Source organism: Puma concolor, chromosome C1 (assembly GCF_028749965.1).
Source record: "Puma concolor isolate L17-30 chromosome C1, mPumCon1.1.hap2, whole genome shotgun sequence".
Lineage (NCBI taxonomy): Eukaryota > Metazoa > Chordata > Mammalia > Carnivora > Felidae > Puma > Puma concolor.
In genome coordinates, this window is record NC_141674.1 from 148,806,570 (window position 1) to 148,822,686 (window position 16,117).

The following is a 16,117-nucleotide window of genomic DNA, read 5'->3' on the forward strand; positions in this document are numbered from 1 at the left end:
AAATTATAAAAATAAAGAGATAAAATTATGAAAATACTACAATCTCATTGTAAACACCAAAACAGCATAGAAGTCTCCTCTGGTTGCTACTCCACCCAAACTTCCCATTCCAATAGCCGAAAAGTAACAGTTGCTGACAGTTCTTTCTATATCCTTCCAGAAATTTGTATTTTTTTTACATAAATAAGACCATTCTATATGTATTTTTCTGTTGTTGCCCACACCTCTCATCTATACAATATATTTTGGTTCTCTTCTCATAAAGGGCCATGTACCTCTCCTTGTTCTTTTTTAATTCATTTTTTATTTTTTATCTTGGGGGGGGTGTGAGTGAGGAAGAGGGGCAGAGAGAGAGGAAGAGAGAATCTCAAGCAGGCTCCATGCTCAGCGTGGGCTTGATCCCATGACCCCATGACCCCAAGGTAATGACCTGAGCCAAAATCAAGAGCCAGATGCTCAACTGAGCCAACCAGGCACCCCTCTCCTTGTTCTTTTCTGAAAAAACAAAAACAAAAACAAAAAAAACCAGTTTTATTGAGATACAATTCACACAGCCTGCCATCACCCATTCAATGGTTTTTAGAATATTCAGAGCTGTGCAGCCATCATGACAATCCTCATTCTTTTTAACGGTTGCAGAGATTTTGTTTTATGCCACAATTTCAGTAAATATTTGTTGAACTGATTTAAACTATAGATTTGGACTGAGAAAGTGGAGGAAAAAAAGAAAATTATCTAGAAACATAAAAATAAGAAAGCTCCAAGGCTTCTGCTGGTCCTTTTAAGCAACTATGTTATATTGATATAACAACATGGATGAAAACATATCCTTTTCACAGTATCTGTGTTTTTTCTTTCCAGATAGCAGGATCCTAATCCATGTGGACATAAATTCATGTTGTATTATGCTGGATTTCCCTTAGCAAGTCAATTGTTTTCAATTTCAAGTAACATATTGTTTCATTTCAGTAAGTTTAAAAATAAATATTACTTTTAATAAGCTTCCCAAATTTAGTTTATAATATTTCAATATGAATAGGACAATTTTTGCAGCATTTGTTTTAAATATACTGTGAAGGTAAGCATTTCAGATTAATACAATATTTATAAAATGTCTAAAGAAATGTAAGCAAGTTGTTTTTGAAATTATTTATAAATATTAGGAGCTTTAAGCATATGGGGTGCTAAGTAATATTGACATGTCTGGGAAAATGTGCAAAACAGAGGGAAATAATGCAACTCCTCTTTCCCCACACTTACATTCCCACATACAAAATAACACATTCACTCAGAGGGGGGACAAACGGCATTTGGTAAAATTAGTAAAGCTTAACAGTGACATTAAAACATGTACTTCAATGCAAACCTGAATCAGGCAAAGCATTGAAAAATTTAGACCCAACTGCTGTTGAGGTGGGCAAGCAAAAGACATAGGCACTTGCTAGTGTAAAAAGAGGAATTGCTGTAGAGGTTGGAAAACATCTTTCTGGAGATTTTAAAAACATGACAAGAACAGAACATATTCAATACCACATTCCTCTCTAGGGATTGAGACTTGATTCCATGAGGTCATGCAGCTCATGGATTCTATTATTATAATCAAGTCCCACACTGAGTCTCAAAGTGCAATATTCACTGTTCCTAAATGCTTAATGTCTAAGTTCCTGGAAACTCTCCCCCTCAGGACCTCTCTGGTACTCAGCAGTAATCTAGCAAGTGTTCATCTTCAAATGCATCATCAAGCATATACCATTTTTCCAAAACAAATCGATCAGATGTCAAAAACAGTAGAAATCTCAGATCTTTTTTCCACCTTAGGTCAAACTCCATCATTCCTGGGATTTGATGGAGATCTTTAAAATTCTGTATCTTAGATTCTCCTCATAAGTTCTCCAGGCAAACAGAGTCTTGATCTTAAAAAGTCTCTAATTTATCCAAGTTTCTTTAAAACTGTCTTTTCCTTTTGAGGTTCCTGGGTGGCTCAGTCGGTTAATAATCTGACTTCGGCTCAGGTCATGATCTCATGGTTCATGGGTTCGAGCCCCACATTGGGCTCTGTGTTGACAGTTCAGAGCCTGGAGCCTGTTTTGGATTCTGTGTCTCCCTCTCTTTCTGCATGCACACTCTGTCTCTCTCAGAAATGAATACATGTTAAAAAATACTTTTTTAAATGTCTTTTACCTTCAAAATGACTTCATACTTTACCTGTGTCCTAGAATTAAAATCTAGCACAGCTAAGGAGATGATGGAGCTGCTTTAATGATGGCAAAATAAAACCCAAGAAAATGTGGGCTCCATAGAAAATAACCAAATATATACCAGGTAGAGGAAGCTCCAGCTTCTTCATGCTTTTTTTTTTAATGTTTATTTATTTTCAGAGAGGTAGGCAGTGAGAGAGGAAAAGAGAATCCTAAGCAGGATTCGAGCTGTTACCATGAAGCCCAAAATGGGCTTGAGATCATGAACCGTGATCATGACCTGAGCTGATATCAAGAGTCGGATGCTTAACCAACTGAGCCACCCAAGTGTCCCATTTAAAAATACTGTATGGATGGAACTACCCTGCGACCCAGAAATTGCACTACTAGGTATTTATCCAAGGGATATGTGCTGTTTTGAAGGGACACATGCACCCCAATGTTTATAGCAGCACTATCAACAACAGCCAAAGTATGGAAAGAGCCTGAATGTCCATTGATGGATGAATGGATAAAGAAGATTTGGTATATATATACAATGGAGTATTACTTGGCAATCAAAAAGAATGAAATCTTGTCATTTGCAACTATGTGGATGGAACTGGAGGATATTATGCTAAGCTAAATTAGACAGTAAGAGAAAGACAAATATCATATGACTTCACTCATATGCCAACTTTAAGACACAGAACAGATGAACACAAGGGAAGGGAAGCAAAAATAATATAAAAACAGGGAGGGGGACAAAACATAAGAGACTTTTAAATATGGAGAACAAACAGAGGGTTACTGGAGGGGTCGTGAAAGGGGGGATGGGCTGAATGGGTAAGAGGCATTAAGGAATCTACTCCTGAAATCATTGTTGCCCTATATGCTAACTAACTTGGATGTAAATTAAAAAAAATACTATATGGGACTTTGGATATGGGAAGATAGAATGAATTTTGGGGGGAGAGAGAAAGTAATTTTTTTGAGAGAGACAGAGAACAAGCAGGGAGAGAGACAAGAGGAGGGAGGAAGAGAGAGAGAGAAGGAGACAGAAAGAGAAAGAGAGAGAGAGAGAGAGAGAGAGAGAGAGAGAGAGAGAGAGAGAATCATAAGCAGACTCCACACTCACCCCAGAGTCCAACATGGGGCTCAATCTCACAACTCTGAGATCATGACCTAAGCCGAAATCAAGAGTCAGATGCTTTACCAACTGAGCCACCCAGGTGCCTGAAAGTAATTTTTAGTAGGCCTCTCCTTAGAGTGAAAATCATTGCTGTGAAAAACAGTACTCAGCAATTAAGGTGACATTAAAAAAAAAAAAAAAAGCCTGAAATGTTCTCTTCTTCCTACTTTCTGAAGAGAAGGGAAATGGTAATTGAGAGAACAGATTACAGAGACAGAGGGATTATCACTGGAGAGCATGAGACTGTGGTTGGTGCATAACAGGAACTGCAAAAAGATCAGTGTATCTCTGCATCCACAGTAGCAAACCCATTTAAGCTAGTATAAACAGAAAATTTGTTAAAGAGTGTTAGGTATTTCTGGGAGACCAGAGAGTGTGTGTTTGAGGTTAGCCAAATACTCGTTAGGCAACAGCTTCACAGAGACCCACGGCTGCTCTGGTAGTCCCACACACCTCTATTAGCATCACCTCCCCTGAGTGCTAGATACTAATAGCTCTGCAACTATGACCCCCCAAAGCTGAAAGCCTCTACTGCCAGCCTTGCCAGAAAATGGATTCTTACCTTCTCACATAGCTCTCTTATGAGGGAAATCTCAAATAGGTTCATTTGATTGCCATAGAATATATCATGAGAACCAGGAAAACTGAGGGGCTAGCTTCTCCTCTGGAAGAGGGGTAGATAATGTGGAATAATCCCCGAATGTGAAAATGGTGTGGCTAGAAAGTCACAGAACACGGCAAATATCTTCCATTGGATGTATGGTTGCAGTATAGAAGCCAGAAAGTCAGTAGGTTTTGATAGATTAGATACTTCAAATGAGGGAGAGGAGGGCAGTATGAGTGACTCTCAGATTTCAGATTTGTATATGTGGTGGATGGTGGCATCATTACGGAGATGCAGTGGGCATATTTAGTGCATGAAAGGCCATTAGGATCAATAATTCGGTTTGGAAGGATTCTGGGAAGATGACAGCAGAAGTGGGGTGATTTTTTAATCTCCTCAGAGCAGCCTATAAAAAGAAACAAAAAGCAGAATAAAGCCAAACACCAATGGAGATAATCTTCGACAGTGACAGTGACAAGGTTCTCCCATAAACTACAAATTATGAATGGATAAAGAGCAACCACTGACAGCTATAAGAATTGATTGTACCAACACCTTTGCAGGACAGAGGGAAGCAAGGGACATCAGATGGACTTGAGATCTCTAAAGAGCCAAGAAGTACTCACTGGAAGCTTCTGATAAAATTAAGAGGGGGTTTTACACTCTGATAATGAATGAGTACAAAGTGTTTGCAGTGAACTCTGAAGGGGCCACAGAAATCTGGGCCCCATGAAATCCCAGACCAGGTAGTCAAAACTCACTTCTAGGACAAAGTCCCATGATGAGACAATGTTGCACGGAAAATCCAAATTGAGCACCACAGGAACAGCAAAGTCAAAGGAAATAACAGGTCCAGATAAAACTAGGGGAGGAAATATCTCCAGAAAGTAAGCTGCAAATTTTTTGAACATACACAAATATAACAAAAGAGAGAACTGTAGAGCTATGAAGTTAGAAGGGTTATCTTGAGTCACAACTATTTCTAAAAGTTGAGGAAGACAAATTTTGAGTATAAATGAGCAAAAAGAATCAGATCTTAAAGTTAACGTAAAAACAGATTAAGAAGAATAACATCCACACAGATAAGGAAGGAGAGACATTAGAGAAACAGGACTACAATATGTCTTGCAACATAGAGAGGATGTGCTCTGATAAAGCAGGGCTTTCATGGTTTATGGTCTGGGGCTTCACATCAAGTAAAGCGAGGACCCTTAAAGGAACATTGTGATGGTGGGAGACATCCTCAAGAATGTTGCTACTGCCCACTGCCCTGAGTCTTGTTCATGATTCCTTCTCCTCTTCCAATTAGGAGATGTGATGATGCAAAAGGTTGAATGGAGAGGGCATTATAATGAATTGTAGATACAGATTTTGTCCACAGAATCTCTTGTGAAGGTTTATTCTGATGAGCTGGGCTTGCTGCATTATTTATTCCCAGCATGTTGGGAATAATCATGAAACCTAATATTCCACCAGTCAGACTGGTCTTTTTTTTTGCATTACTCCAATAACAGCAATTCTGGGCTAGAAGTAGGGAGGAAATGGCAGGAAGTTGCAATAGAAAGAAAAAGAAGGTGGGGGAGGTAGTCTTAACAGTAATAATGGCAACTTCCAACAACACTGACTTGTGATTCTGATTAACCAAGTTTTTAAAGTAGACATATATGGTTGATATTTATTTGAAATGCTCTTTATGTATAAAACCATCTAGATATTAAATAATTTGGAATTTTTGATAACATTTGAAATATTATAAATTGTAAAATATTCTTTCTAAACAACCAAATACATTTTTTTCTAAGCCCAAACAGATATTCCCATGCTTGAAGTGCTGTTCCTAATTTCTAATTTATTTTTAAAGGCTAATTTGCAAAATGAAATTGTTTGGATGATTGGTTTGCAGTAAACATGGTACACCAAATTGGTTTCTAAATTTAGAAAAAGGTTGAGTCTCCTCTTGTAATAATCAAGAAATAGAAGTATTAATGATAATGGAGCTTCCATAATTAAAAAGTCAAATTCTGAAATAACAAGCAGAAATGAACCTTAGCAGGTAGTAGCAACATAAATTGTAATTCCTGAAAATGGTTGTTTTAAGGTCTTTTCATGGGATAATGCAATCTCCAATATGCAGCTTACTGAACAATAATATATGTATCATATGCATTATAATTATGTTCCATAGTCTTGCTGAATTCAGTACTATCAGACATAACAAAGATATAGGAAATAGTGCATGAAATTCTAAGAGTCATAAAAGACAAAGTTGTGTTAATGAATGCTTTGATTTCTATGTCTGATATTTTAAAATTTTTTGGAAAGTAGTAATTGTTATCTATATAAATGTATTCAAAGAAAAATCTTGTTTACATATAATAGGATTTACAGAAGAACTCTAGATTTTAAATACAGTAGACTCCATGTCCTTTCTTGGAGGTTTTTGAGGACTGATTTTTGGTAATATCTCTCTGGCATAAAATGTTTTATGAAGTCCAGCTTCTCGAACTGCTAACTCAAAACGGAGTCTAGGGTCAGAAATTATCTGTAGAAAGAAAAAAGAAATTATCTGTAGAAATAAAATACAATTTAAATAAGTAGCAATTCGTTGAACTAAAGTAAAATTTATCATTTAGTTCTATACTTGCTCAAGCTATATAATTTGTTTCTTCTGGGTAGATGACTAGATGACAATAAACTTTGTGTATATAGTGACTATATTCTGTTGCTGTTTTTAAGGGGGAGAGGGTTGGGGTTTTTTTTTTTGTTTTGTTTTTACTGAAAATGTCCAAATGTTCTTGACATTATCATTTTCCAGTACATCCGTGGCTTCCGAGATAAGATACAGAGAATATTATACTAGATTAGTCAAAATACAACATATTGATATTATTAAAAAGATGGAGTAAAAAAAAGCTTACTTTCAGTACTATCATTGATTCATTATTTATTCATAGCTAGAATTACAAAATATAGACAATCATTGATTAAAATAAATCTAAACCACACTCTTGGTACATTCGTCTTTAACCAGACATTCTAATTTCTCCATCATTCTGAAATATGTAAATTATGTTTAAACACATGGCCTCTACTTAAAAAACAAAATCAATCGAACTCTCCAAGGCTGATTTCTATTTCAAGCAGAATTAGAAAATGTCTCCACCAATGTGGTTCTAAGTGGCAATGGAAATATGAGTAGCTCAATTTCTATTTTCATTTATAGCTGATTGGACCTTATTCCTCTTCCCCTCCTTCCATGAATATTAAATGTCAACAGACGCTGCTTGCAATAAGGTAACCACATATGGATTTTAGCTAATGAGGCATTTTACACGGACTTCAAGTCCCCCTAGAGGATGGGATAGCAAGCTGTTGAAAGCAGCCCTCCTTCAAGAAGCTCTTAAACCAATAGGGGCAGTAAGAAGGTATACAGATAACTACAGCTGGTGGCACATGTGACTGATGTTCCAAGGATAGAAGATCACAGAAGTACATCTCCTGGTGCGGGTTAGACTAGGATGACCTCAGGTGAGGAGGAGCACGTGAGCTAACTGTAAAGTCCACCCTATTCTTCTATGAAGCAAAAGAAGACAGCCAAAAAGGGGAAGAAAAGAGACAGCCAAAACAGGAAGGCACATGCAAACTCAGAGGTGAAATAGGTCAATTCAGGATCAGGGCAGTTTGGGTAGAACACTGGAGTAGCAGAAGTCTACTACAATTGTCTAAACATGAAGTAATAAATAACTAAACTTGGCTGGTAGCAAGGAAGAGAGAACTTTTGGAAACACTATGAAGGGAAGAATCAAGAGAATTTGGCAACTGGTGAGGTACAGGGACGAGGAGCAATGATTGCACACAAGTCGAAAATAATACAGAGATTTGTGTCTGAGAAGCAATATATTTTGAGCATTAGTCTCTCCTCTTCTAGATACAATCTCTGTAGTCACCCTTATCCACTTCCAAGGATTCATGCTCTGCCTGTGTACTCCCTAATTTTTTCTGGATTCACCTGTCTTCTCAGCTTTGGGTCTGTGAGGTTTAAAAGATCGCCTTATCCTATTTTTAGAATAGGTATCAAGTGAAATGGAGATCTCCCTGGAAAGTTGACCTGCATTTCCCCAAATCACCTCCCCAGAAGCAACCAATCAGATTCTTGTAAACGTGTTCTAGACATCTTCACCCTAATCATGACATGAACAAAATAAATACTCTTCCCCGAAGTCTGTTTTTACTTCTGTATTCTTATATGGTTAATGGCAGCCACACATAATGACTGTAATTTACTGAATTACTTGTAGATGCCAGGCAATATCCTAGGCAATTGACATTTATTATCCTAATCCTCATAAGAACCTTACAAATTATTATTTTACAGATGAAGTAAACAAGACATAAAGATGTTAATAGCTTACACAAGTTCATAGCCAGTAAATAGCAGATGTAGATTTGAATCCAAAATGCAGGCTCTTCTCAGTACCACTCGCTGCCCGGCTTAGAATCATCCTCACTTTCATTACTCCCTCCTCTCAGCCAGAGCCATTCATGCCACACCCTCCCACATTTATGAGGACTTTGCCATCTTAAAAGACTCTGACCCCCGCTCCCACCCCCACCAATTTTCCATCCAGGATACGTTGCTAAGCATATCTGAGTATATAATTCACCTGCTTCTAAGTCTCACCTGTGCTCACAGGATAACATCTTAGCAAGCAAAAGCTACTATACTTTTCAGTCTGACCCTAACCTATGTTTCCAATCTCATCTCCTAGCACCCACCCTTGCCGTGTACCTTTACACTGAAGACACGCCAGTAAGGGCCTCTTTCCACCCTCCTCTGCTTGGTGAAACCCTTATTTCCTCAGCCCAGGTACCTGAGAGCTTTCCAGTTTGACTTCAATTCTTTGCCAGCCCCAGCTGCCCTTCCTGCTTTGGCTTCTGGAGATACACTTGCATCCTTATAATTAATCCCTTTCCTTTCGCCCAACCCCTCCTCCCAGCTGAGTTTTTTGGTTTTAATTTAAATCAACCTGGAAAAAATGTTGTTACTGCTGCCAAAAATCCTCGACTAAGATGTAGCTTAGTTTCCTCTTCAATACTTGGTCCGACTTCCCTAGTCTGCATTTCTTTTGGTTCCCTTCGTGCCGCTACAGGCCTTAGACCTCCACCATGGAAGTAGTCTCACCCCAGGGGCGTTATTTTCACACATGCTACCTTCCCTCCTAACCCAGACGCCCTGCTCACTTCCTTCAACAGAGTAAGTCAGTCTTGTTCAGGATGTAGCCCTGGCAACTCCACTGTGCCAGATATAGAATACGTTCCGTAAATATTGTCCAATTGATAAATGAACTGTTCATCTTTTTTATTTCTTAGCGAAGTATACAGCACATAGGAGAGGCACACTTGATCTGTCAATGGGTGAATGGATGAAGTTTCCTACTCTGTAAATAATTAACTAAGTGTCCAGCTTCTCTCCTTAGACTTGCAAAATTAACAAACTAGGGAGAACTACTTTCTCCCTTAATATCAGTGATATCCATTCATTCATCTGTCCTCCCTCCCTGCCTTCCATCCATCTGAAAAGACTTTTTTTTAACTTTTTTAACGTTTATTTATTATTGAGAGACACAGTGTGAGCAGAGGAGGGGTAGAGAGAGGGGAGACACAGAATCTGAAGACACAGAATCTGAGCTGTCAGCACAGAGCCCAACGCGGGGCTCAAACTCACAAACCGTGAGATCATGACCTGAGCCGAAGTCGGTCGCCTAACCAACTGAGCCACCCAAGCACCCCTGAAAGTACTTTTTAAAATCCCTTCTCAGTTACAGGAACAGACTAAAAGGAGTCAGAAGTTCCTAGAAATGGTTAAATAACACCTTAATACTTTTCCACAGAAAATGTTTTCTTTTATCATTAGCTCTGATGTATTATCTTCAGTTCATTTTAATTTCTGAAAGCTTCCCTCTGCTTTGTCTTGTATCAGTGTCATCAGTTGTTGCCTTAGTAGGATTTATATCATGAATTTAACATTAAACAAATTCTGAATGATAGAGAAACACTTAAAATAGAACATTAAACACAACTTTAAAGTAAAATTTTGTAAATTTTAAAGATATTTTAATGCAGAAATGTCAATTTTAAAAATAATTTTCAATGTCAGATTTATAATATGTTCAGACAAACTGTTCTATGGTCACCTATCAACTATTTTACAGGGCTAAGAATCATGCAGTAATTGCGTGCTATCGTTTAGCAGTAAAAATTAAGTGAATCCACATGGTATTCAAATGTAAATATTGAAAATAATTTTTAACCCAAAACACACACTTCTATAAATCTTTTTATCATCATGGCTTTTGCATCAATCATGCTAATTCCCACAATTACCTGGTATTCATTGTATGTATTCAATGTAAAGAGTGGCTTTTGAAGAATAAATTCTTCTTCAGTTCCAATACCCATTCTTGCTTTTGATGCCATTGTGTCTGACATCATTCTAACAGGATCAAATTGAGCAACAATAGCAACCTAAAAGAAGAAAAAGCATGGCTATTTGGATTACGATACAAGCTAACTACTTCTGGGGAGCACTACTAATGTTCAATGTCCATTAAAGGTAGGAAATATTATTAAAGATAAAACCCAAGGGGCGCCTGGGTGGCGCAGTCGGTTAAGCGTCCGACTTCAGCCAGGTCATGATCTCACGGTCCGTGAGTTCCAGCCCCGCGTCAGGCTCTGGGCTGATGGCTCAGAGCCTGGAGCCTGTTCCCGATTCTGTGTCTCCTTCTCTCTCTGCCCCTCCCCCGTTCATGCTCTGTCTCTCTCTGTCCCAAAAATAAATAAACGTTGAAAAAAAAAATAAAATAAAGATAAAACCCAAGAAGGAAGGACAGACAAAATATTAAGCCAGGCCAGTCATAGAGATCCCCAAAGGAGCTAATGGTTTAAAAACAAAACATTTTAAAAGGCTATAATATATATGGTTTGCTACTGATTGAGTTATCACAGTTATGATTAAATTTAGATAAAAATGTATTTTTCTGGTACTAAGTCATAGGAAATCTTATAAAGAAAATCTATATATTGAACTACCTTAAAAAGTAACCAAAGATAAAAAACATTAATTTTTAACTACTAGCAATATATGGTCATGGTGACAACTCCACAAAGCTTTCTAGAAAGTTTAATATGATCAAGATCATTCTAAAGTATATTATTCATGCATTAAGTTGAGTTATGTTGGCATTACTGGGCAAGATGGGTGAATCTCCATTGTGTTCAGCAATGAGATTTCCAGGGACTATTGTAAACCATTGTTTCCCCTTCTACTGAAAAACCGTAGAGTCATTTTAACCTAAATGCCCTTGTCCTTTATGATAATTGAAATCATTCAAACCTGTATCCTAATGAAAGAAGCCACTAATTTTGTAAATTATATGCACCATTAGTAACACCTGCCTGTTAATTCCTAAAGTCAAGAATTAGCATTAAGAGAATGGCATTTTTAATGCCATTTAGAAACTGTAATGACAAAACTGGGGGTTGAATATGCTTTAATTATTATAGGTTTCCTAGCCAAAATGTCTTAAACTATAGTTCTAAACACCGGCTACAGGTAACGGGCAAAAATATTTCCTCTTTCAAAGAGTTCACAGATGGAGAGAATTCTAATCATATGGACTCTGTAGTTATCAAATATATATTTGAACAAGAACGTACATAGTAATACTGACATTAAGTTTTGTCCCCAGAAGGCCATGGTGTATAATTATTTGCTAATGATTAAATTTTGTTGAATCTAGCATGACCAGGTCTTACATTCCTCTTTGAATTTATTTCTGTAATCTATTTTTATCAAAGATGATGACATAATAGCGGTATGCATTTACACTTCCTGTAAACTATGCCATTTAACTAGTTTAACTAGACTTCCTCGGTTTGAATCCAGTCTGACAGTTGCTTGCTGTGTGAACTTGCGGGGAACCTGTGGCTCTTCTGTTTCCTCTTCTATAAAATAGAAATATTGCTACGAAAATAAATACATACATCATGAGGTTGTTGTAGAGATTGAGCTAAAACCTAAGAGCATTTAGAAGAGGGTTTTATATTTAATATTTTAAAAGTGTGAACACACATTACTACAAACCTCTGAAGCAGGTACTATCATTATTCCCATTTTTCAGAGGAGGAAATGAAGCTTAGGGAAGTAAATGATCTAAGTTTCCTCTGCCAGTAAGTCATGAACCAGGTTGCACCCAGGTTTGAAGGATACCAGAGGCCAAGTTCTTATCCAAGATTCCATGTTGCCTCCACTGACATGGAAGGGAAATCAGACAGTCATTTCCCATCAGTTGTGTAGGGGTGTCAGTGGGCTTTGGAGCTTAGGAGTTGAACTAATCACTTCCAGATCAAAACCTCTGAAAAATTACCAAGTAAAACTATTTTATCACACTTCTCAAATTGAAAAACTTTTGCCTACTTTTACTAGGCAATGCAATGGGAGGCTTTAATTCTCTCACGAAAAATAGTATATATTTTTAAAAAATGGTTTTTCACATGTTTGCTGACCACAGGGGATTTCCAAACAGAAGTTTCTACCCCTAAGATGATGGTCTTGCTCAAACTCCACCAGGTTTTTTGAGGAGCAGAAAATCCTGCTAGATGTAAAGTTTCAGTCCTGTAAATGGGTACTATTCAGCTAATAAACGAGAGGTAATACGGATGCATTTAAATCTTGGGAGAGCCTTTTGAAAAGTGCTGATAAAGTTCTTTTAATATACTAAGAAACTGGAAATTATTCAACATAAATCTAATTGCTCCCAGCAATGAAGATCAGTGTCCCAATTTGGAAAAGTTACATTTCATATCACAGATGTTGTAACTAAGCCCTACTAATAATGTTATTAAGAACACTTAGAAACCACCCATGAAAATTTCCAAATTAAAAACACCTGTTTCCTAAGGGCTTCTAGTCGCCTCTCTCTCTCGCCTTCTTCATGAGCTTCTTGGAGGGCCACTGCTTTTTTCTCCAGCAAACGCTTTTCCAGTAATTCTTGTCTATATTTAACCCTTTAAAAATAATGCACAAGGAAGTTGGGAAAGCATCATAGTAACTGTGTAAATTATATGGGTAGGAACATAGATAGGGGCAGAAGGCATCTCAGAGGTGACATCACGGTCATATTTTGGCTTTACTTGCTTTTGGTTGATTTCTCATAACCAAACAATAAAATGCATTGGTGTAAAATGCAATCTATAATAATTCTAATAACCAGAGAACTGCTGGGGTGCCTGGGTGGCTCAGTCAGTTAAATGTCTGACTTCAGCTCAGGTCATGATCTCGCGGTTTGTGAGTTTGAGCCTACGTCGGACTCTGTGCTGACAGCTTGGAGCCTGGATCCTGCTCTGAATTCTGTGTCTCCTTCTCTCTCTGCGCCTCCCCCACTTGTGCTCTGTCTCTCAAAAATAAAGAAATGTAAATTAAAAAAAAATGTCTAAAATAACGAGAGAACTGCAGATCACAGGGCAGGAAAAAAGTAGGGTAAAAATCCAATCCATCTCTTTCTTACTTTGAAATCATTGTATTGACCCTCAAACTGTCTGTCAGCTGCCACAGCTATAGCTAATCAACGCACCAGAGGACAGCCTCACTCCTGAGTGATTCTTCTAGCAGTTTCTTCAAGGAGTTTCAACACAATTTGAGATGTTAAAAAGGCTACCTTACTGATTAAATATACATAGAAAGAAGAGTAAATAAAATGCTATAATAATATGCCCAAATTGTCTCAATACTAGAACTTAAAATTTTATCTATATTTTCACTTGTTTTGTCTAGAACCCCCATTTTGTGTGTGTGTGTGGTTTAAAAATTACACTTTGACTGTAGATGGCAGCAAAAACATGACTTTCCCTTAGCATTATGTTTTCATTCTCCTTAAAATCAGCAGATATTAAAACAGAGCACATTTCAATACCCATTTTAATACCTCCAAACTCATTCAGCCCTCCTCTGCTGCCTTTTTTTTTTTTAATTTTTTTTTCAACGTTTATTTATTTTTGGGACAGAGAGAGACAGAGCATGAACGGGGGAGGGGCAGAGAGAGAGGGAGACACAGAATCGGAAACAGGCTCCAGGCTCCGAGCCATCAGCCCAGAGCCCGACGCGGGGCTCGAACTCACGGACCGCGAGATCGTGACCTGGCTGAAGTCGGACGCTCAACCGACTGCGCCACCCAGGCGCCCCCTCTGCTGCCTTTTTTTAGGCAGCCTCCCTTCCCATCTTCTTGCCCAAGCTATTCTTCTTTTGAATTATAGAGAGGAGATTTGTCTTTTCTAAAAAAGTAGACATTTGGGTTCTCAAGGGAGTATGAGGCCATTGCCTCTGTCTTCCATTATTGATGGCTTAGATTTAACTTTCTTTAAGACATCAGTCACAGATGTGCTTTGCCCTTAGTGTGCATACCTGCATTTTCCACGGATGTACCTTCACTAGACCCTTTTAATTCTGGATCTTGATGTTAACTGAAGTGTTTACTATGCATCGAGGCTGTTGCTAAAACCTTCATGTCTTTTAGCTCAGTTAGATTTCACAACAACCTGATGTTGGGGCACCAATATTGATCCCATTTTAAAGATAAAGAAATAGAGGTATAGACTGGTGATGTGATTTGCTCATGTTCTCACACCCAGCAAGTGGCAGAGCCAGAGATCAAACCCAGGCAGACTGGCCCCAGATCCCACGCTGACCCCGGCCCTCCCCCTACTGTGCAATTAGCCCGTATGCTCTTCTCTCCTTCCCTTGATTGCTCTACTCACCTCACTGACATGAATACCTGCTGTGTGCTGTACCTGTGCGAGGTATTGGAAGCACATGGAGAAGACAGCCCTTCCAAGTTTGTAGTTTAATATGGATACAAAAAGACAAGCCTAAGAACTAATCAAGGTATAGAGCTCCTTCAGAGAGGTATAAACAAGGTCTGCTGGGGGACCTTGTGGAAAAGACTTGGGAGCTTCATGGAGGAGGCAGCATTTGAGCTGGGTCCCAGGGATTATTAGCATTTGGAGAGGCGTGATGGTGGAAAGGAGGCTGGCCTTCCTGGAAGAGAGTGCCAGGCCAAGGGTGAGTTCAGAAAGGCACTCCCACTCAGGCACATGCATAGACAGGGTTGGCATCTGAGAGTGAGCAACTTTTAAGTTTTGCTCCCTGGGCATCTTGCTTGCCTCGCTGGTTACAGTCCCAAGAAAGGAAGAGTCCAGGGTGGCTAGGACAGACTGAGTAAGGCATTTGAACCTGTGTCATCTGAACAGAGTGAGTGAATGAAAGAAGCCCAGGGAAGTATTGGCAGGGTGAGCCTGGTAGTCATGTGGTTCCTTCAGGAAGATTTGCTCCTGGGGAGGAAAAATCTCCAAAACCAGGTTGCTCCTGAGGCTGACATTAAGGCAGCAGTGTAGGAGAGGAAAAGAGCAGAATGTGCAGTTGATCCTTGCAGAGTACAAAACCCACAATGGGATTTAGGAGGAAAGTCCTAAACCTTGATGGCTGTGGCTGTCCTCCTCCTCATCTCCCATACAGGAGTCAGTAGCCTGACACACGTTAAACAAGCTACAGACCAGGTTGCTCCCTTTCTCCAATGCCTCCATGTCATGGAAAGCTATTTCTCATTCTCTCCATTTTCACTAGGGCATGACACAACCTCCCTAATAAGGTTCTACTCAATTTATGTACTGAGTACAAGCTAAGTGAACGACTGTGAAGGTTCAATTAAAAGATACCCTGGGATTTGATCATTACCATATGCTAATTCTCAGAACCTTTGAAAACTTTCTCTTCCTTTGGGATATATAGGTTGCTTTGTCTGCAACAAAGTTTTGCCTGCTGTGAAAAAGTAAGAGTTGTACCAGTTAGGGGAGCTTGACTTGTGAGGAAGAAGTTGCAAATCAGACTAAGGCATTTGAACTTGTGCCTAAAGAAGCCCGGCTCATGGTTTACCCTGAGGCTCACTCACTCGTTCAACCTATGTTTATTGAGCACCTACACTGTATCAACCACTGTTCCAGGCACTAGAGATACAATTTCAACACAGGAGACACATTTCTGTCCTCACAGAGCTAACAGTCTAGCAGGGATACAAAGACCCAGGCAATTTT

General features: G+C 38.7%; 1 protein-coding gene across 5 annotated transcripts in view; it reads right to left on the bottom strand.

The window, feature by feature from the left end:
• Nucleotides 1–519: 519 nt before the first annotated feature.
• The window catches only part of CCDC148 (coiled-coil domain containing 148), a 264,311-nt gene continuing 248,713 nt past the window's right edge, over nt 520–16,117 (bottom strand). For all 5 annotated transcript variants that reach the window (XM_086718663.1, XM_086718662.1, XM_086718665.1 and 2 more), the window contains 3 exons: nt 12,922–13,039; nt 10,358–10,498; nt 520–6,515 (listed from right to left, as the gene is read on the bottom strand). In XM_086718663.1, coding sequence (XP_086574789.1) covers nt 6,369–6,515; nt 10,358–10,498; nt 12,922–13,039 — 406 coding nt within the window. In that variant the 3' untranslated portion in view covers nt 520–6,368. The remainder of the gene's footprint in view (nt 6,516–10,357; nt 10,499–12,921; nt 13,040–16,117) is intronic.